Source organism: Anser cygnoides, chromosome 38 (assembly GCF_040182565.1).
Source record: "Anser cygnoides isolate HZ-2024a breed goose chromosome 38, Taihu_goose_T2T_genome, whole genome shotgun sequence".
Lineage (NCBI taxonomy): Eukaryota > Metazoa > Chordata > Aves > Anseriformes > Anatidae > Anser > Anser cygnoides.
In genome coordinates this window covers 400025-413968 of record NC_089910.1, presented here as the reverse complement: position 1 = coordinate 413968, position 13944 = coordinate 400025, and the positions used below count along the sequence as shown (strand labels likewise).

The 13944-nt window shown below is 50.2% G+C and overlaps 2 protein-coding genes and 1 non-coding gene across 3 annotated transcripts; 1 reads left to right on the top strand and 2 right to left on the bottom strand.

Annotated features, from left to right (window-relative positions):
* Window positions 1-1466: 1466 nt before the first annotated feature.
* LOC136788515 (olfactory receptor 14C36-like) lies at window positions 1467-2601 on the bottom strand. The gene has a single exon (XM_066987068.1). The coding sequence runs from the start codon at window positions 2400-2402 to the stop codon at window positions 1467-1469; it is 936 nt and encodes a 311-aa protein (XP_066843169.1). The 5' UTR covers window positions 2403-2601.
* Window positions 2602-8283: 5682 nt separating this feature from the next.
* On the top strand, window positions 8284-8356 carry TRNAV-CAC (transfer RNA valine (anticodon CAC)). The gene has a single exon. It is a non-coding gene; the product is annotated as a tRNA-Val (tRNA).
* Window positions 8357-11777: 3421 nt separating this feature from the next.
* Window positions 11778-12933, bottom strand: LOC136788514 (olfactory receptor 14A16-like). The gene has a single exon (XM_066987067.1). The coding sequence runs from the start codon at window positions 12931-12933 to the stop codon at window positions 12166-12168; it is 768 nt and encodes a 255-aa protein (XP_066843168.1). The 3' UTR covers window positions 11778-12165.
* Window positions 12934-13944: the final 1011 nt, after the last annotated feature.

The following is a 13944-nucleotide window of genomic DNA, read 5'->3' as shown; positions in this document are numbered from 1 at the left end:
TCCTGTGCTCTCCTGGGCAGGAGGCAGTGGGACATCAGCATCTGACATGAGCCCTGAACCTGTTTGCTGTCACTTTGTTTTCTCTTCTCTGATCCCACTGGAAAACTTACCACCACCCAGCACTCAGAGGGACAGCACGGTTGTGTGAAGGAGGTTGTGAGGGCAGACTTGCTTTCTTCTTAAGAAGAGGTTTCTCTTGCTCATGTCATCCTCCATGCAAGTTGAGAATTCCTCCCGTGCCCCTGTTCTCCTGTACAGCATATCCCAGTTCCTGACCGCCTGCAGCCTCTTTGTGCCAGGAACTCTGCAGGACAACACAAGGGTCTGGGCCCTGGGCTTCTCACACAGAGCAGCCTGCCCTGAGCTGGTGCAGCCAGAAGCAGGCCTTTCTTTCTCATCCATTCCTGCACCACACCCAGAGTGCCCTGCCCTTCTCCAGGGGCATCCGTGCTCCCCAGAGAGCTGTTCCCCGTGTGAGTGAATCTGTGCTGGCCTGGCTGGCTGTTCGTGGCCCCCTCCCTGAACTCCCCACAGGGCCCTGCTGCTGGTGGTGTTGTGTGGAGTGAGTGGGTTGTGGTGCCTGGGGGTCGGGGTGGGAAGCAAACCCAGACAGATGAGGGTCATTGTACATATGTACCCCCCTCCACAGGGACCTGTGGCTGTTGTAGGAGTTCAGGGCAATCACAGGGAATTTCAAGTGGCTCAGGCCGTGTTCAGGTGTGTCCTTAGATCCCGGCTATGGTTCTTCATTGAAGGGGACATGAGTCATTCCTCAGGTTCCCTTCCCTGCAGTCTCTGTGTCTCTGCTGCCTCTCATGGGACTACAGAACCCTAACTAGCCCAGGTAGTTTTCCACTTAGCCCTTTGGGTGACTCCACGTGGCATTCTGAAGCTGCATTTGCTGCCCACCGCTAGAAACAGGCTGTCTGTGAATAATCCCTGTGCCCTCCTGGGCAGGGGGCAGTGGGACATCATCATCTGACACGAGCCCTGTCACATGCTGGACAGTCCCAAGCAGATATGTCCTGACCATTCCCATCTCCAGTGGCTCTGGGCACCCACAAGTGAGGGCTGAGTCCAGCCCACATTCTCTAGCAAATCAGCCGATGATCTCATCCACACATGGAGAACACAAGCTTAACAGCAGGCCCTTTTAGGGTGCAATTTCTTGAGAGTATTCATGACTCCAGAAGAAGGCAAAAGATCTCAAACTTCAGACACAGCACTGAAGACATCCCCTTTTATTCCAGAGAGGTGAAAAAGGAGTACAGCTCTGACATAAGTACATTTAAAGATGGCTTCTGGGACAGAGGGACTGGGTTTGTACCTCTGGAGGAGAGAGACAAATCCAGACATTCATGTTCAAACAGGGTAGTCAGCGAAAAATGTCCAAAGCACAAGAGTTGCCTGAGAAAACAACCAACCAACCAACAACAACAACAACAAAGTGAATAAATATGGGTGGCTTAGTCCTGCTGAAGTACTGCCAACAGAATCAGTTTCTTCAGGGAATCCTTCAGCTCCTGGTTCCTCATGCTGTAGATGAGGGGGTTCACTTCTGGAGGCACCACCGAATACAGAACTGCCACCACCAGATCCAGGGATGACGAGGAGATGGAGGGGGGCCTCAGGTAGGCAACTGTGCCAGTGTTGATGAACAGGGAGACCACGACCAGGTGAGGGAGGCACATGGAAAAGGCTTTGTGCCGGCCCTGCTCAGAAGTCATCTTCAGCACAGCCCTAAAGGTCTGCACATAGGACAGCACAATGAAAACAAAACACCCAAAAGCTAAACAAAGACTAACCACAATTACCCAAAGTTCCCTGAGGTAGGCATCTGAGCAGGAGAGCCTGAGAATCTGGGGGATTTCACAGAAGAACTGGTCCAGGGCATTGCCTTGGCACAGTGGTATGGAAAAGGTATTGGCAGTGTGTAGCATGGAATAGAAAAAACTACCGCCCCAGGCAGCTGCTGCTATTTTCATACAAGCTCTACTGCTCAGAAAGGTCCCGTAGTGCAGGGGCTTGCAGATAGCAACATAGCGGTCATAAGCCATGACAGTGAGAAGGGAATATTCTGCTCCAAGCAAGAAGAAGAGAAAAAAGACCTGGGCAGCACATCCTGAGTAGGAGATGGTCCTTGTGTCCCACAAAGCAATGGCCATGGCTTTGGGGACAATGGTTGAGATGGAGCCCAGGTCGAGGAGGGCGAGGTTGAGGAGGAAGAAGTACATGGGGGTGTGGAGGCGGTGGTCGCAGGCTACGGCTGTGAGGATGAGGCCGTTGCCCAGGAGGGCAGCCAGGTAGATGCCCAGGAAGAGCCCGAAGTGCAGGAGCTGCAGCTCGCGCGTGTCTGCGAATGGCAGGAGGAGGAACTTGGTGGGGAAGCTGCTGTTGGACATTTGCTTCTTCTGGGAACAAAGGCCTGTTCGAGGTGGAGAAACACAGGGTAGATTTCTCTGAGCAAACCTACTCCATTTCTCACAGAAACCCACCACAACACCTGTGTCCTTTCAGGAAAACCTTTGTGCTGCTCCCTTTTCCTTGAGCTCTGGTTTGTATAAAGCTGAGACTGACAGTACAGCAAGGACTCTGCTCTGGATTCCAGAAGAGCAAGTCCTGCCCTACAGCAACTGGTAAAGAGCAACACAGGGGGATCCTCAATTAATCCACTTGTTATAATGAAGATTGTTTCAACATTGTGTCTCCTGGTTAACCTGGCTGCAGAGCACAGCTGTGAGAATTTTGTTTTGTTGGACTTATTCTAGTGGCCCCCACCACACATGAGGAGTCCTTTTATGGAAAAATAAATAAATAAATAAATAGATAAATAATAAATAAATAAAAAAATAAATAAATCTATCTGCTGTGATCAAAGTGAAATCTTGTGGGTCCTGAGAGGCAAAGGGACTGTCTCTTAGTGCCGAGGGTGGACAGCCAGTCTGTCCATCAGTCCCAGGCTCAGGTGCCCTGTGCTGGCAGCTCTTTGAGGATGGGAGGATGATTACACCCAGATGTTCCCCTGAGGAGAACCTGGACACTGCTGAGAGCAGACGAATCCAGTCTGAAAGTGCGAATCAGAACTCCCCGCCCCATGTCAGTGTACCTGAGGAGGACCTCAGCTCTCCCCTCCCAGCCAAAGACACAGAGGGCTCATTGCAGATGCCCACAGACACCATCCAGCAGCATTTCCATCACCTTAGCAGTGAGCTGTCTTCTGCATCGGGCTCCTAGACAGCAAAGCTGCCTTGGGGGAGCTGTGCCCTTGTGGACGGTGTCTCTTCTGCCCTTTCTGTAGCATTTTGGTCGCGTGTTTGTGATTTTGGGTCTCTATCCAGGGTTTTGCCTTTTTTGTAGTTTTCAGCTTTGTGTCTCTTTCTTTGTTGGTTGTTTGGGGTCAGGGGCAGTTTGGGGTTTGGATCATTAGTCAGTGTCACTAGCGTTGGGGGGTTGATATGAAGGTTAGGGTTGTGGTTAGAGTTGTTAGGGTTAAAGGGAATAAGGATTTTAGGGTAAGGGGATCAAGGTTGTGGGAATAAAAATGTTTTTGCACAGAGTTACATCGTTTAGAGGGAAGGAAGGTGGTATTGAGATATGCTTGCAGTGATAAGAAAGCTTACCAGACAATCTTGTAAAATGCAGACAACCAGAATCCTTAGAGCAATTGGGTGGAAATCGCGGTGTAAGAAACATTACCACCTCAAAGAGGAAAACAGTCAAGAAAAAAAGAAAATTGACTTGTAACAGGCCAGCAGCTGTGTATTTTCTGTGAAGCACCGGATAGATTGTGAACCTGGATTACCCAGTCAATGGGGAAACTGGGGAGGGTCCTGGTCACCGAGAGTGAAAAAAAAATTATATAAGCTGTGTTATGGAACTAGTAGGTGGCTTGTGGGACGCCTGCCATTGCAATCGTGAATAAAAATGCTACCTCGCTGAGATCCTTGCCTGAGCCTATGTTATTGGTTACAGAGTGCTTCTAACAAGGTGTTAGGGTTTTAAGGTTTCAGGGCTAAGGCACTAGGGTTGGGTTTCAGGGTTAGGGTTTCCAGGGTTTAGGGTTAGGATTTTAAGGTCGTTAGGGTTGGAGTTATAAGGGTTAGGGTTTGGGGGTTAGTGTGTTAGGGTTTTAGAGTTTCTTGGGGTTTTAGTGTTGATAGGGTTTTTAGGGTTAGGGTCTTAGGGTTTTATTTATGGTCAGGTATTTAGGGTTAGGGTTTTAAGGTCTTAATTTTTTTTTTTTTTTAAGGTTAGGGTCTCCAGGGTTAGGGCCTTGAGAGTCTTAATTTTTTGGGTTAGGGTTTAGAGGGTCTTAATTTTTAGGGTTAGGGGTTTTAGGCGTAGGTCTTCAGGGGTTTAGTGTGGCAAATTTTATCGGGTTAGGGCTGTAAGGGTTTTTAGGGGTAGGGTTTTTAGGGGTAGGGGTTAGGGTTAGATCCGTGGGTGCCGTAGGGTTAGGGGTCAGGGTTCTTAGGGGTTAGGCCTACTATTAGGGCGGAAGGCCAAAATAAGAGGGTGGGAGCCCCCCCAAAATAGAAGGGTTGAAGCCCCAAGTTAGGGGAAGGAACCTCAAAATTGTGGGATCCCCCAAAATTGGGCGGAAGAACTCTTAATATTAGGGGGAAACCCAAAAAAGGAGGGTGGGGGACTCCAAAATTGGGGTTAAAGCCCCAGATCTCGGGGGGCGAAGCCCCGAGTTAAGGGAAAGAACCTCAAAAATGTGGTGAGAACCCCAACATTAGGGAAAAGAACCTTAATATTAGGGTGGCAGGCCAAAAATAGATGGTGGGGGACCCCAAAATTGTGGGGGGCTTGGAATTGGGGGGGGGGGAATCCCCAAAATGGAGGGGGAACCCCAAAACTGGGGGGGCGAAGCACCAAATTAGGGGAAGGAACCCCAAAATTGTGGGGAAGAACCCTGAAATGGAGAGGTGGAAACCCGAAATTGAGGGGAAACCCCCAAAACGGGGGGAAAACCTCCATAAACACAAAACAGAACCGGGAATGTAACAGAGCAAACAATGGCGCCCTACGGCACGCTGCGAGGCTCCATTTTCCATGGAGTGCTGGGAAATGTAGTTCTTGGGCACTGGATTTCCGGGAGGCCATATTGGATTAGGGTTAGGGTTAGGGTTAGGGTTAGGGTTAGGGTTAGGGTTAGGGTTAGGGTTAGGGGGTTAGGGTTAGGGTTAGGGTTAGGGTTAGGGCGTTAGGGTTAGAGGGTTAGGGGGTTAGGGTTAGGGTTAGGGTTAGGGGTTAGGGTTAGGGGCTAGGGCTAGGGTTAGGGTTAGGGTTAGGGTTAGGATTATGGTTAGGTTTTAGGGTTAGGGTTCGTGTTAGGGTTCGTGTTAGGGTTAGGGTTAGGGCTTTGGTTAGGCTTAGGGTTAGGGTTAGGGTTAGGGTTAGGGTTAGGGTTAGGGTTAGGGTTAGGGTTAGGGTTAGGGTTAGGGTTAGGGTTAGGGTTAGGGTTAGGATTAGGGTTAGGGTTAGGGCTATGGTTAAGGTTAGGTCTAGGTTTAGAGTTAGAGTTAGGATTAGGGTTAGGGTTAGGGTTTATCATTAGGTTTTAGGGTTAGGGATCCCAAGAAGGGCATTTCCCCCCACAAAGTGAGAGCTTCCTCTCCGAGCAGACCCAAGAACAGCTTTTCTCACCCCAAACTGTCTGTTCCCCTCCAGAGTGACCCGAAACCTGCTTTTCTCACCACAAACTGCTGCAAAAACCCCAAACTGGCTTTTCTCAACCCAAAGCATGTGTTCTCATCTCAAAGGACCCAAAAAGTGCTTTTTTTCTCCCCTAAAGCAGGGCTTGGGGGGCAGTTCCCCCAAGGTGCCACTGCCCTGGGGCGCTGAAGCCTCTATTGTAAGGGGGGGGGGGGGGCAATAAAGCAAAGATCCCCCTGCTCTGCTTGTCCCTTGGTATGGCCACATGTGTGTGTGTGAATTTTGGGGAGGACATTTGGGGGGGGGGTAAGGCACATTCAGGAAGCACGTGGGGGGGTCCCCAATATCCCCAAGGGCTCCTCGCCACCATGGCAGAGCCTGGCTGCAAAATGGGGGGAAAATCAAAGATTTTGAGCAAAGGATGGGATGAAGAGGGAGCACCCAGGAAACCTCAGGCTCCTCCAGACCCTCCTAATATTTCCAGGACCCCTCAGAATGACCCATTTACCCTCTGGAAACATCTCATTATCCTCAGTCCCCCCAAGAATCTTCTATAATCCCCTTCAGTGCCCTCATTTACCCCCCAGATCCCATATTCCCTTCAGACTCCCTCAATATCCCCTAGAGCACCCCCAGGAGTCCCTCAGGGCCTCCCAGAGCCTTCCATTTCTCCCGATCCCCCATTTCCCCTCCTCAGACCTCTCCCTTCCCCATATCCCCAGACCCCCTCCCCCCACCCCAAGCATCTCCCTGGACCTCATCAGGACCTCATTTCCCACCCCAGTATCCCTGGGACCCTCCATTTCCCTCCAAATCTACCCCCACTATCCTCCAAGCCCTCCATTTTCCCCCCAGAACTCCCACTTTTCCACACCAGAATGCCCACTTCCCCTCTCAGACCCCGCCCGATATCCCCAGAACCCCCTGGGACCACCCCAAGATCCATTCCCTAAACTCCTCCCATTACCCCAGAAACCCCCAGTATCCCCAGGGAACCCCAAAGCTCCCTGTTACTTTTCCAGGACACCCATCTCCCCCCCCCCAAGTATCCCCAGAGCCCCCAGTTCCCACCCAGAACCCCAATTTCCCCACTCAGACCCCATTAATATCCCCAGGGAGATATTAACAATAACAGGGGAGGCCTGGAGGGTTGGTTTTATCCCCTTCCCACAAACCCACCACGTGCCTACAGTGGTGGAAGCAACCACCGGGTGGCTGGAAGCATGTCCTGTGCCCCATTTCACCCCCGGGAATTCTATCCTGGGCCTCATAAAGCAAGTCTTAAGGTGCCATGGCACCCCAGAAAGAATTGAGTCAGATGATGGGGCTCATTTCCCAAACAACCTTATAGACACTGGGGTCAAAGAGCATGGTATTGAGTGGGTATATCGTAACCCCAGGGAAAATCGAGGGATGCATTGGATTGTTAAAGACTACCTTGAAGGTGCTGGGACGTTCAAAAATTGGGATACACATCTGGCAAAGGCCACCTGGTTTGTCAACACTAGGGGATCTGCCAACCGAGCTGGACCTGCCCAATCAAACCCATTACGTGCTGTAGAAGGGGATAAAGTCCCTGTCGTGCACGTAAAAAACATGCTGGGGAAGAGTCTGGGATGTTGCTGCCTCAGGCAAAGGCAAACCCATTTGGGTGGGTGATGCAGAGGAATGGGGCGGTCCGATGCGTACCTCAAGGGGATTTAATGTTGGGCGGGGATAGCCCATGAGTTAATGGGCTGATGTTAATTACTGTATAATACCGAATGTCATCACTCCTATGATTGCTCTATGTCACATCAGTGGCATGACGGTAAGAGTCACCCAGGTTAATTAGAGAATAATGTTGGACAGAAATGGACATGTGCAGCGGTGATGGAACCAGAGCTGGTTTCAGCATGAAATGATCCAGAATCATCTATGGGACATCTACTGTCCAGAATCATCCATGGGTCAACCCATAGATTAGGGCAATGATATCTGTGTGTGCATATCAACGGATGAGTAACTTATGAGGAAGAGAATGAGTAACTGTATTGGGAAGAGTGAGACCTGAGAGTGACATAGATATTATGGAATAAGGGGTAGATATTTTTCTAGTTTTGGCTGGGATAGAGTTATTTTCCTTCCCAGTAGCTGGTGTGATGCTGTGCTTCGGATCTGGGGACAGAAGCAGGACAGCTGACCCCCACTGTCCAAAGGGATTTTCCATACCATATTGCATCATGATCAGCTCTCCAGCACAACTCTGTGCAGCTGAACCACAGAATCATTGAATGACTGAGGTTGGAAAAGACCTCTAAGATCATGTGGTCCAACCCTTAACCTAGCACTAAACCTTGTCACTAAGCTCTACATCTACACGTTTCTTAAACACCTCCAGGGATGGTGACTCAACTATTCCCCGGGCAGCCCATTCCAACGCTGCACCACCCTTTCAGTGAAGCAATTTCTCCTAATAACCAATCTAAACCTCCCCGGTGCAAGTTGAGGCCATTTCCTCTTGTCTTATCACTTGGTGCTTGGGAGAAGAACCCAATCCCCAGCTCACTGAAACCTCCTTTAAGGCAGTTGTAAAGTACAAGATGGTCTTGAGCAGACAGGGAAAGAAAGATTGACAGGACAGTTTCTGTAGTGTAGTGGTTATCACGTTCGCCCCACATGCGAAAGGTCCCCAGTTCGAAACCGGGCAGAAACACTGTAGAAATTTTTAGGATCCTACTGGGCAAAATGCCCAGCATACGGCTAAGCACAAACATCACACAATGGGTGAGCGATTGGCTGACGGGCAGGGCTCAAAGGGTTGTGGTAAATGGGGCCACATCTGGCTGGCGGATGGTCACTAGTGGGGTCCCTCAAGGCTCCATTTTAGGGCCAGTCCTCTTCAATGTTTTTAGAAATGATTTGGATGTAGGACTAGAAGGTGTTCTGAGCAAATTTGCCGGCGACACTAAACTTGGAGGAGTTGTGGACTTGGATGAGGGTGGAAAGGCCTTGAAGAGACATCTGGACAGATTGGAGAGCTGGGCCCAGATCACCAACCACATGAAGTTTAACAAAAGCAAGTGCCTGGTCCTGCACCTGGGAGGGGACAACCCTGGCTATGCGTACACACTGGGTGATGAGACGCTGGAGAGCAGCCCTGCAGAGAGGGATCTGGGGGTTGTGGTTGACAGCGAGTTGAATATGAGCCAGCAGTGTGCCCTGGCAGCCAGGAGGGCCAACCGTATCCTGGGGTGCATCAAGCACAGCATTGCTAGTCGGTCGAGGGAAGTGATTGTCCCGCTCTACTCTGCGCTGGTGCGGCCTCACCTCGAGTACTGTGTGCAGTTCTGGGCACCACAGTACAAAAAGGACATTAAACTGCTGGAGAGTGTCCAGAGGAGGGCGACGAAGATGGTGAAGGGCCTAGAGGGGAAGACATATGAGGAGCGGCTGAGGTCACTTGGCCTGTTCAGCCTGGAGAAGAGGAGGCTGAGGGGGGACCTCATCGCAGTCTACAACTTCCTCGCGAGGGGGAGCGGAGAGGCAGGTGACCTATTCTCTGTTATCACCAGTGACAGGACCCATGGGAATGGTGTGAAGCTGAGGCTGGGGAAGTTTAGGCTGGACATCAGGAAGAGGTTCTTCACCGAGAGGGCGGTCGCACACTGGAACAGGCTCCCCAGGGAAGTAGTCACTGCACCAAGCCTGTCTGAATTTAAGAAGCGATTGGACTGTGCACTTAGTCACATGGTCTAAACTTTTGGGCAGACCTGTGTGGTGCCAGGAGTTGGACTTGATGATCCTTATGGGTCCCTTCCAACTCGGGATATTCTATGATTCTATGATTCTATGACTCTATGACTCTATGATTCTTTTCTCCAAGCTAAACAACCCCAGCTCTCTCAGCCTCCTCATCAGACTTGATCTCCAGACCCTTCACCAGCTTCGTTGCCTTTCTTTGGACATGTTCCAGCACCTCGATGACCTTCTGGGAGTGAGACAAGGGCAGCAGCTGAAGGAATCACGCTACTGCCACCTGTATTGAAGGAATTGTGCTGCTGCCACCTCGTGTTGAAGGAACCACATTGCTGCCAGCTTGTGTTGAAGGAATTATGCTTCTGCCACCTCCAATATTTTTTGGTTCGACCCTGGAATTGCCTTTTCAGTAGATCAGATTGACTCTCCTTCGTTCTTATTTATTAGCAATTCATACGATGTACAGATCGAGGTGGGTGCCTCCCGGGAGGTACCCCCATTACATTTGGTTCTGTATTTTTAGGATTTTTTTTTTTTTAATGATTTTTTATGATAACTCCACCCTGACATAGTTCCAATCCATACCGGCCCTTTTAACCAATCTAGTTTTCTGAGTCCGGAGTCTCTCTCTGTGATTTTTCTATTCAAATTCTTGGGTGACACCTTCCTGGAGTAGGCCGAGCTTCTCCAAGTGTTGATATCCAGGAGTTATCCCAACGTTCTTCTGTGATTCTCCTTACTTATCTGGTCAAAACTGTTCTTCTGCTGCTACCTAAGAGGTTTTGAAATGAGGGCAAAAGTAGAGTAGCAACTTACATATTGACCTTTGAGTCCAAATTCTCTGATTTGGTGTCCATGATGTGAGGCAAGGCCAAACTTCCTGGAATGCTGTTGATGTGTCATCTCGCTGTATTTTATGTAGCTGTTATGGTTTAACCCGGCCAGCAGCTAAGCACCACACAGCCATTCGCTCACAGCCCTCCCTCCCTCTCTGGGATGGGGAGAGAGAATTAGAAAGAAATGAAAACCTGTGGGTTGAGCTAAAGGCAGTTTATTAGGACAGGAAAGAAAGGAAAATAATAATAATAATAACAACAACAACAACAACAATAATAATAATAATAATGTGTACAAACAAGTGATGCACAATGCAATTGCTCACCACCCGCTGACCGATGCCCAGCCTATCCCCGAGCAGCCGGCCCCCCACCCCGGCCAGCCACCCCTATATATTGTTTAGCATGACGTCAGATGGTATGGAATACCCCTTTGGCCAGTTTGGGTCAGCTGTCCTGGGTCTGTCCCCTCCCAGCTCCTGCTGCACCCCCAGCCTGCTCGCTGGCAGGACAGAGCGAGAAGCCGAAAAGTCCTTGGCCTGGTGTAAACACTGCTCTGCAACAATTAAAACATCAGCATGTTATCAGCGCTCTTCTCATCCTAATCCAAAACACAGCACCCTAACAGCTACTAGGAGGAAAATTATCCCAACTAAAACCAGGACAGAGTGTTATGCGCAGTGGTGCAGAACGTAGCTGGTGGCCTGTACTGTTCCCCAGGGGTCAGTACTGGGTCCAGTGTTGTTCAATTTATTGATTTTATATAATTTTATCAGAGATGTGGACAATGGAACGGAGGGCACCCTCAGCAAGTCTGCTGACGACATCAAGCTGGGAGGAGCAGGTGATACCCCAGAGGCCTGTGCTGCCATTCAGAGGGACCTCAAGGGGTTGGGCTGAGAGGAACCTCATGAAGGTCAACAAGGGCAAGTGCAGGGTCCTGCACCTAGAGAGGAATAACCCCAAGCAGCAGTACAGATCACTGAAACTGGCCACTCACAGAGGTTTTGGAGTCTCCTTCCTTGGAGATACTCAGAAGATGTGTAGATGCAGTCCTGGAAATCCTGCTCCAGCAAATGATGCTCGAAGGGGAAGAGCTTGGACTCGACTCTTCCAGTCCTCACTATTGGGTGATTCTGTAATGACCAACAGCTTTACTGAGAATTTTTCTGTGGGACACCATGCTAGTTTGAGTCCTGGAGCCCATGGAGCAGAGCCTCTTGTTGAGCCTGGACTCATAGCTACGGTGTGTGCACCTCATGGGGTGAGTGTGCACACTGAGGGTGTTCACACTGGGGAGTGCAAACATGCTGGGGGCAGGATGCAACATGGAGTGTGAGCACACCATGGGCCGTGTTCTCCCCATATTGGATCAGATCCTAGGCCCTAATCCCTGTGCTCTTCTGTGCTCTCCTGGGCAGGAGGCAGTGGGACATCAGCATCTGACACGAGCCCTGTCACATGCTGGGCAGTCCCAAGCAGATATGTCCTGACCATTCCCATCTCCAGTGGCTCTGGGCACCCACAAGTGAGGGCTGAGTCCAGCCCACATTCTCTAGCAAATCACCCAATGATCTCATCCGCACATGGAGAACACAAGCTTAACAGCAGGCCCTTTTAGGGTGCAATTTCTTGAGAGTATTCATGACTCCAGAAGAAGGAAAAAGATCTCAAAGTTCAGACACAGCACTGAAGACATCCCCTTTTATTCCAGAGAGGTGAAAAAGGAGTACAGCTCTGACATAAGTACATTTAAAGATGGCTTCTGGGACAGAGGGACTGGGTTTGTACTTCTGGAGGAGAGAGACAAATCCAGACATTCATGTTCAAACAGGGTAGTCAGAGAAAAATGTCCAAAGCACAAGAGTTGCCTGAGAAAACAACCAACCAACCAACAACAACAACAACAAAGTGAATAAATATGGGTGGCTTAGTCCTGCTGAAGTACTGCCAACAGAATCAGTTTCTTCAGGGAATCCTTCAGCTCCTGGTTCCTCATGCTGTAGATGAGGGTGTTCAGTGTTGGAGGCACCACTGAATACAGAACTGCCACCACCAGATCCAGGGATGAGGAGGAGATGGAGGGGGGCCTCAGGTAGGCAACTGTGCCAGTGGTGATGAACAGGGAGACCACGGCCAGGTGAGGGAGGCACATGGAAAAGGCTTTGCGCCGGCCCTGCTCAGAGGTCATCTTCAGCACAGCCCTAAAGGTCTGCACATAGGACAGCACAATGAAAACAAAACACCCAAAAGCTAAAGAAAGACTAACCGCAATTACCCCAAATTCTCTGAGGTAGGCATCTGAGCAGGAGAGCCTGAGGATCTGGGGGATTTCACAGAAGAACTGGTCCAGGGCATTGCCTTGGCAGAGGGGGAGGGAAAAGGTATTGGCAGTGTGCAGCACAGCATAGAGAAAAGTACTGCCCCAGGTAGCTGCTGCCAGGTTGACACAAGTTCTGCCGTCCATTATTGTCCCATAGTGCAGGGGTTTGCAGATGGCAACATAGCGGTCATAGGCCATGATGGTGAGAAGGGAATAGTCTGCTCCAAGCAAGAAGAAGAGAAAAAAGACCTGGGCAGCACATCCTGAGTAGGAGATGGTCCTTGTGTCCCACAAAGCAATGGCCATGGCTTTGGGGACAATGGTTGAGATGGAGCCCAGGTCGAGGAGGGCGAGGTTGAGGAGGAAGAAGTACATGGGGGTGTGGAGGCGGTGGTCGCAGGCTACGGCTGTGAGGATGAGGCCGTTGCCCAGGAGGGCAGCCAGGTAGATGCCCAGAAAGAGCCCGAAGTGCAGGAGCTGCAGCTCGCGGGTGGCTGCGAATGGCAGGAGGAGGAACTCTGTGGGGAAGCTGCTGTTGGACATTTGCTTCTTCTGGGAACAAAGGCCTGTCCAAAGTGGAGAAATACAGGGTAGATTTCTCTGAGCAAACCTACTCCATTTCTCACAGAAACCCACCACAACACCTGTGTCCTTTCAGGAAAACCTTTGTGCAGCTCCCTTTTCCTTGAGCTCTGGTTTGTATAAAGCTGAGACTGACAGTACAGCAAGGACTCTGCTCTTGATTCCAGAAGAGCAAGTCCTGCCCTACAGCAACTGGTAAAGAGCAACACAGGGGGATCCTCAATTAATCCACTTGTTATAATGAAGATTGTTTCAACATTGTTGCTCCAGGTTAACCTGGCTGCAGAGCAGAGCTGTGAGAATTTTGTTTTGTTGGACTTATTCTAGTGGCCCCACCACACATGAGGAGTCCTTTTATGGAAAAATAAATAAATAAATAAATAAATAAATAAATAAATAAATCTATCTGCTGTGATCAAAGTGGAATCTTGTGGGTCCTGAGAGGCAAAGGGACTGTCTCTTAGTGCCGAGGGTGGACAGCCAGTCTGTCCATCAGTCCCAGGCTCAGGTGCCCTGTGCTGGCAGCTCTTTGAGGATGGGAGGATGATTACACCCAGATGTTCCCCTGAGGAGAACCTGGACACTGCTGAGAGCAGAGGAATCCAGTCTGAAAGTGCGAATCAACAACTCCCCGCCCCATGTCGGTGTACCTGAGGAGGACCTCAGCTCTCCCCTCCCAGCCAAAGACACAGAGGGCTCATTGCAGATGCCCACAGACACCATCCAGCAGCATTTCCATCACCTTAGCAGTGAGCTGTCTTCTGCATCGGGCTCCTAGATAGCAAAGCTGCCTTGGGGGAGCTG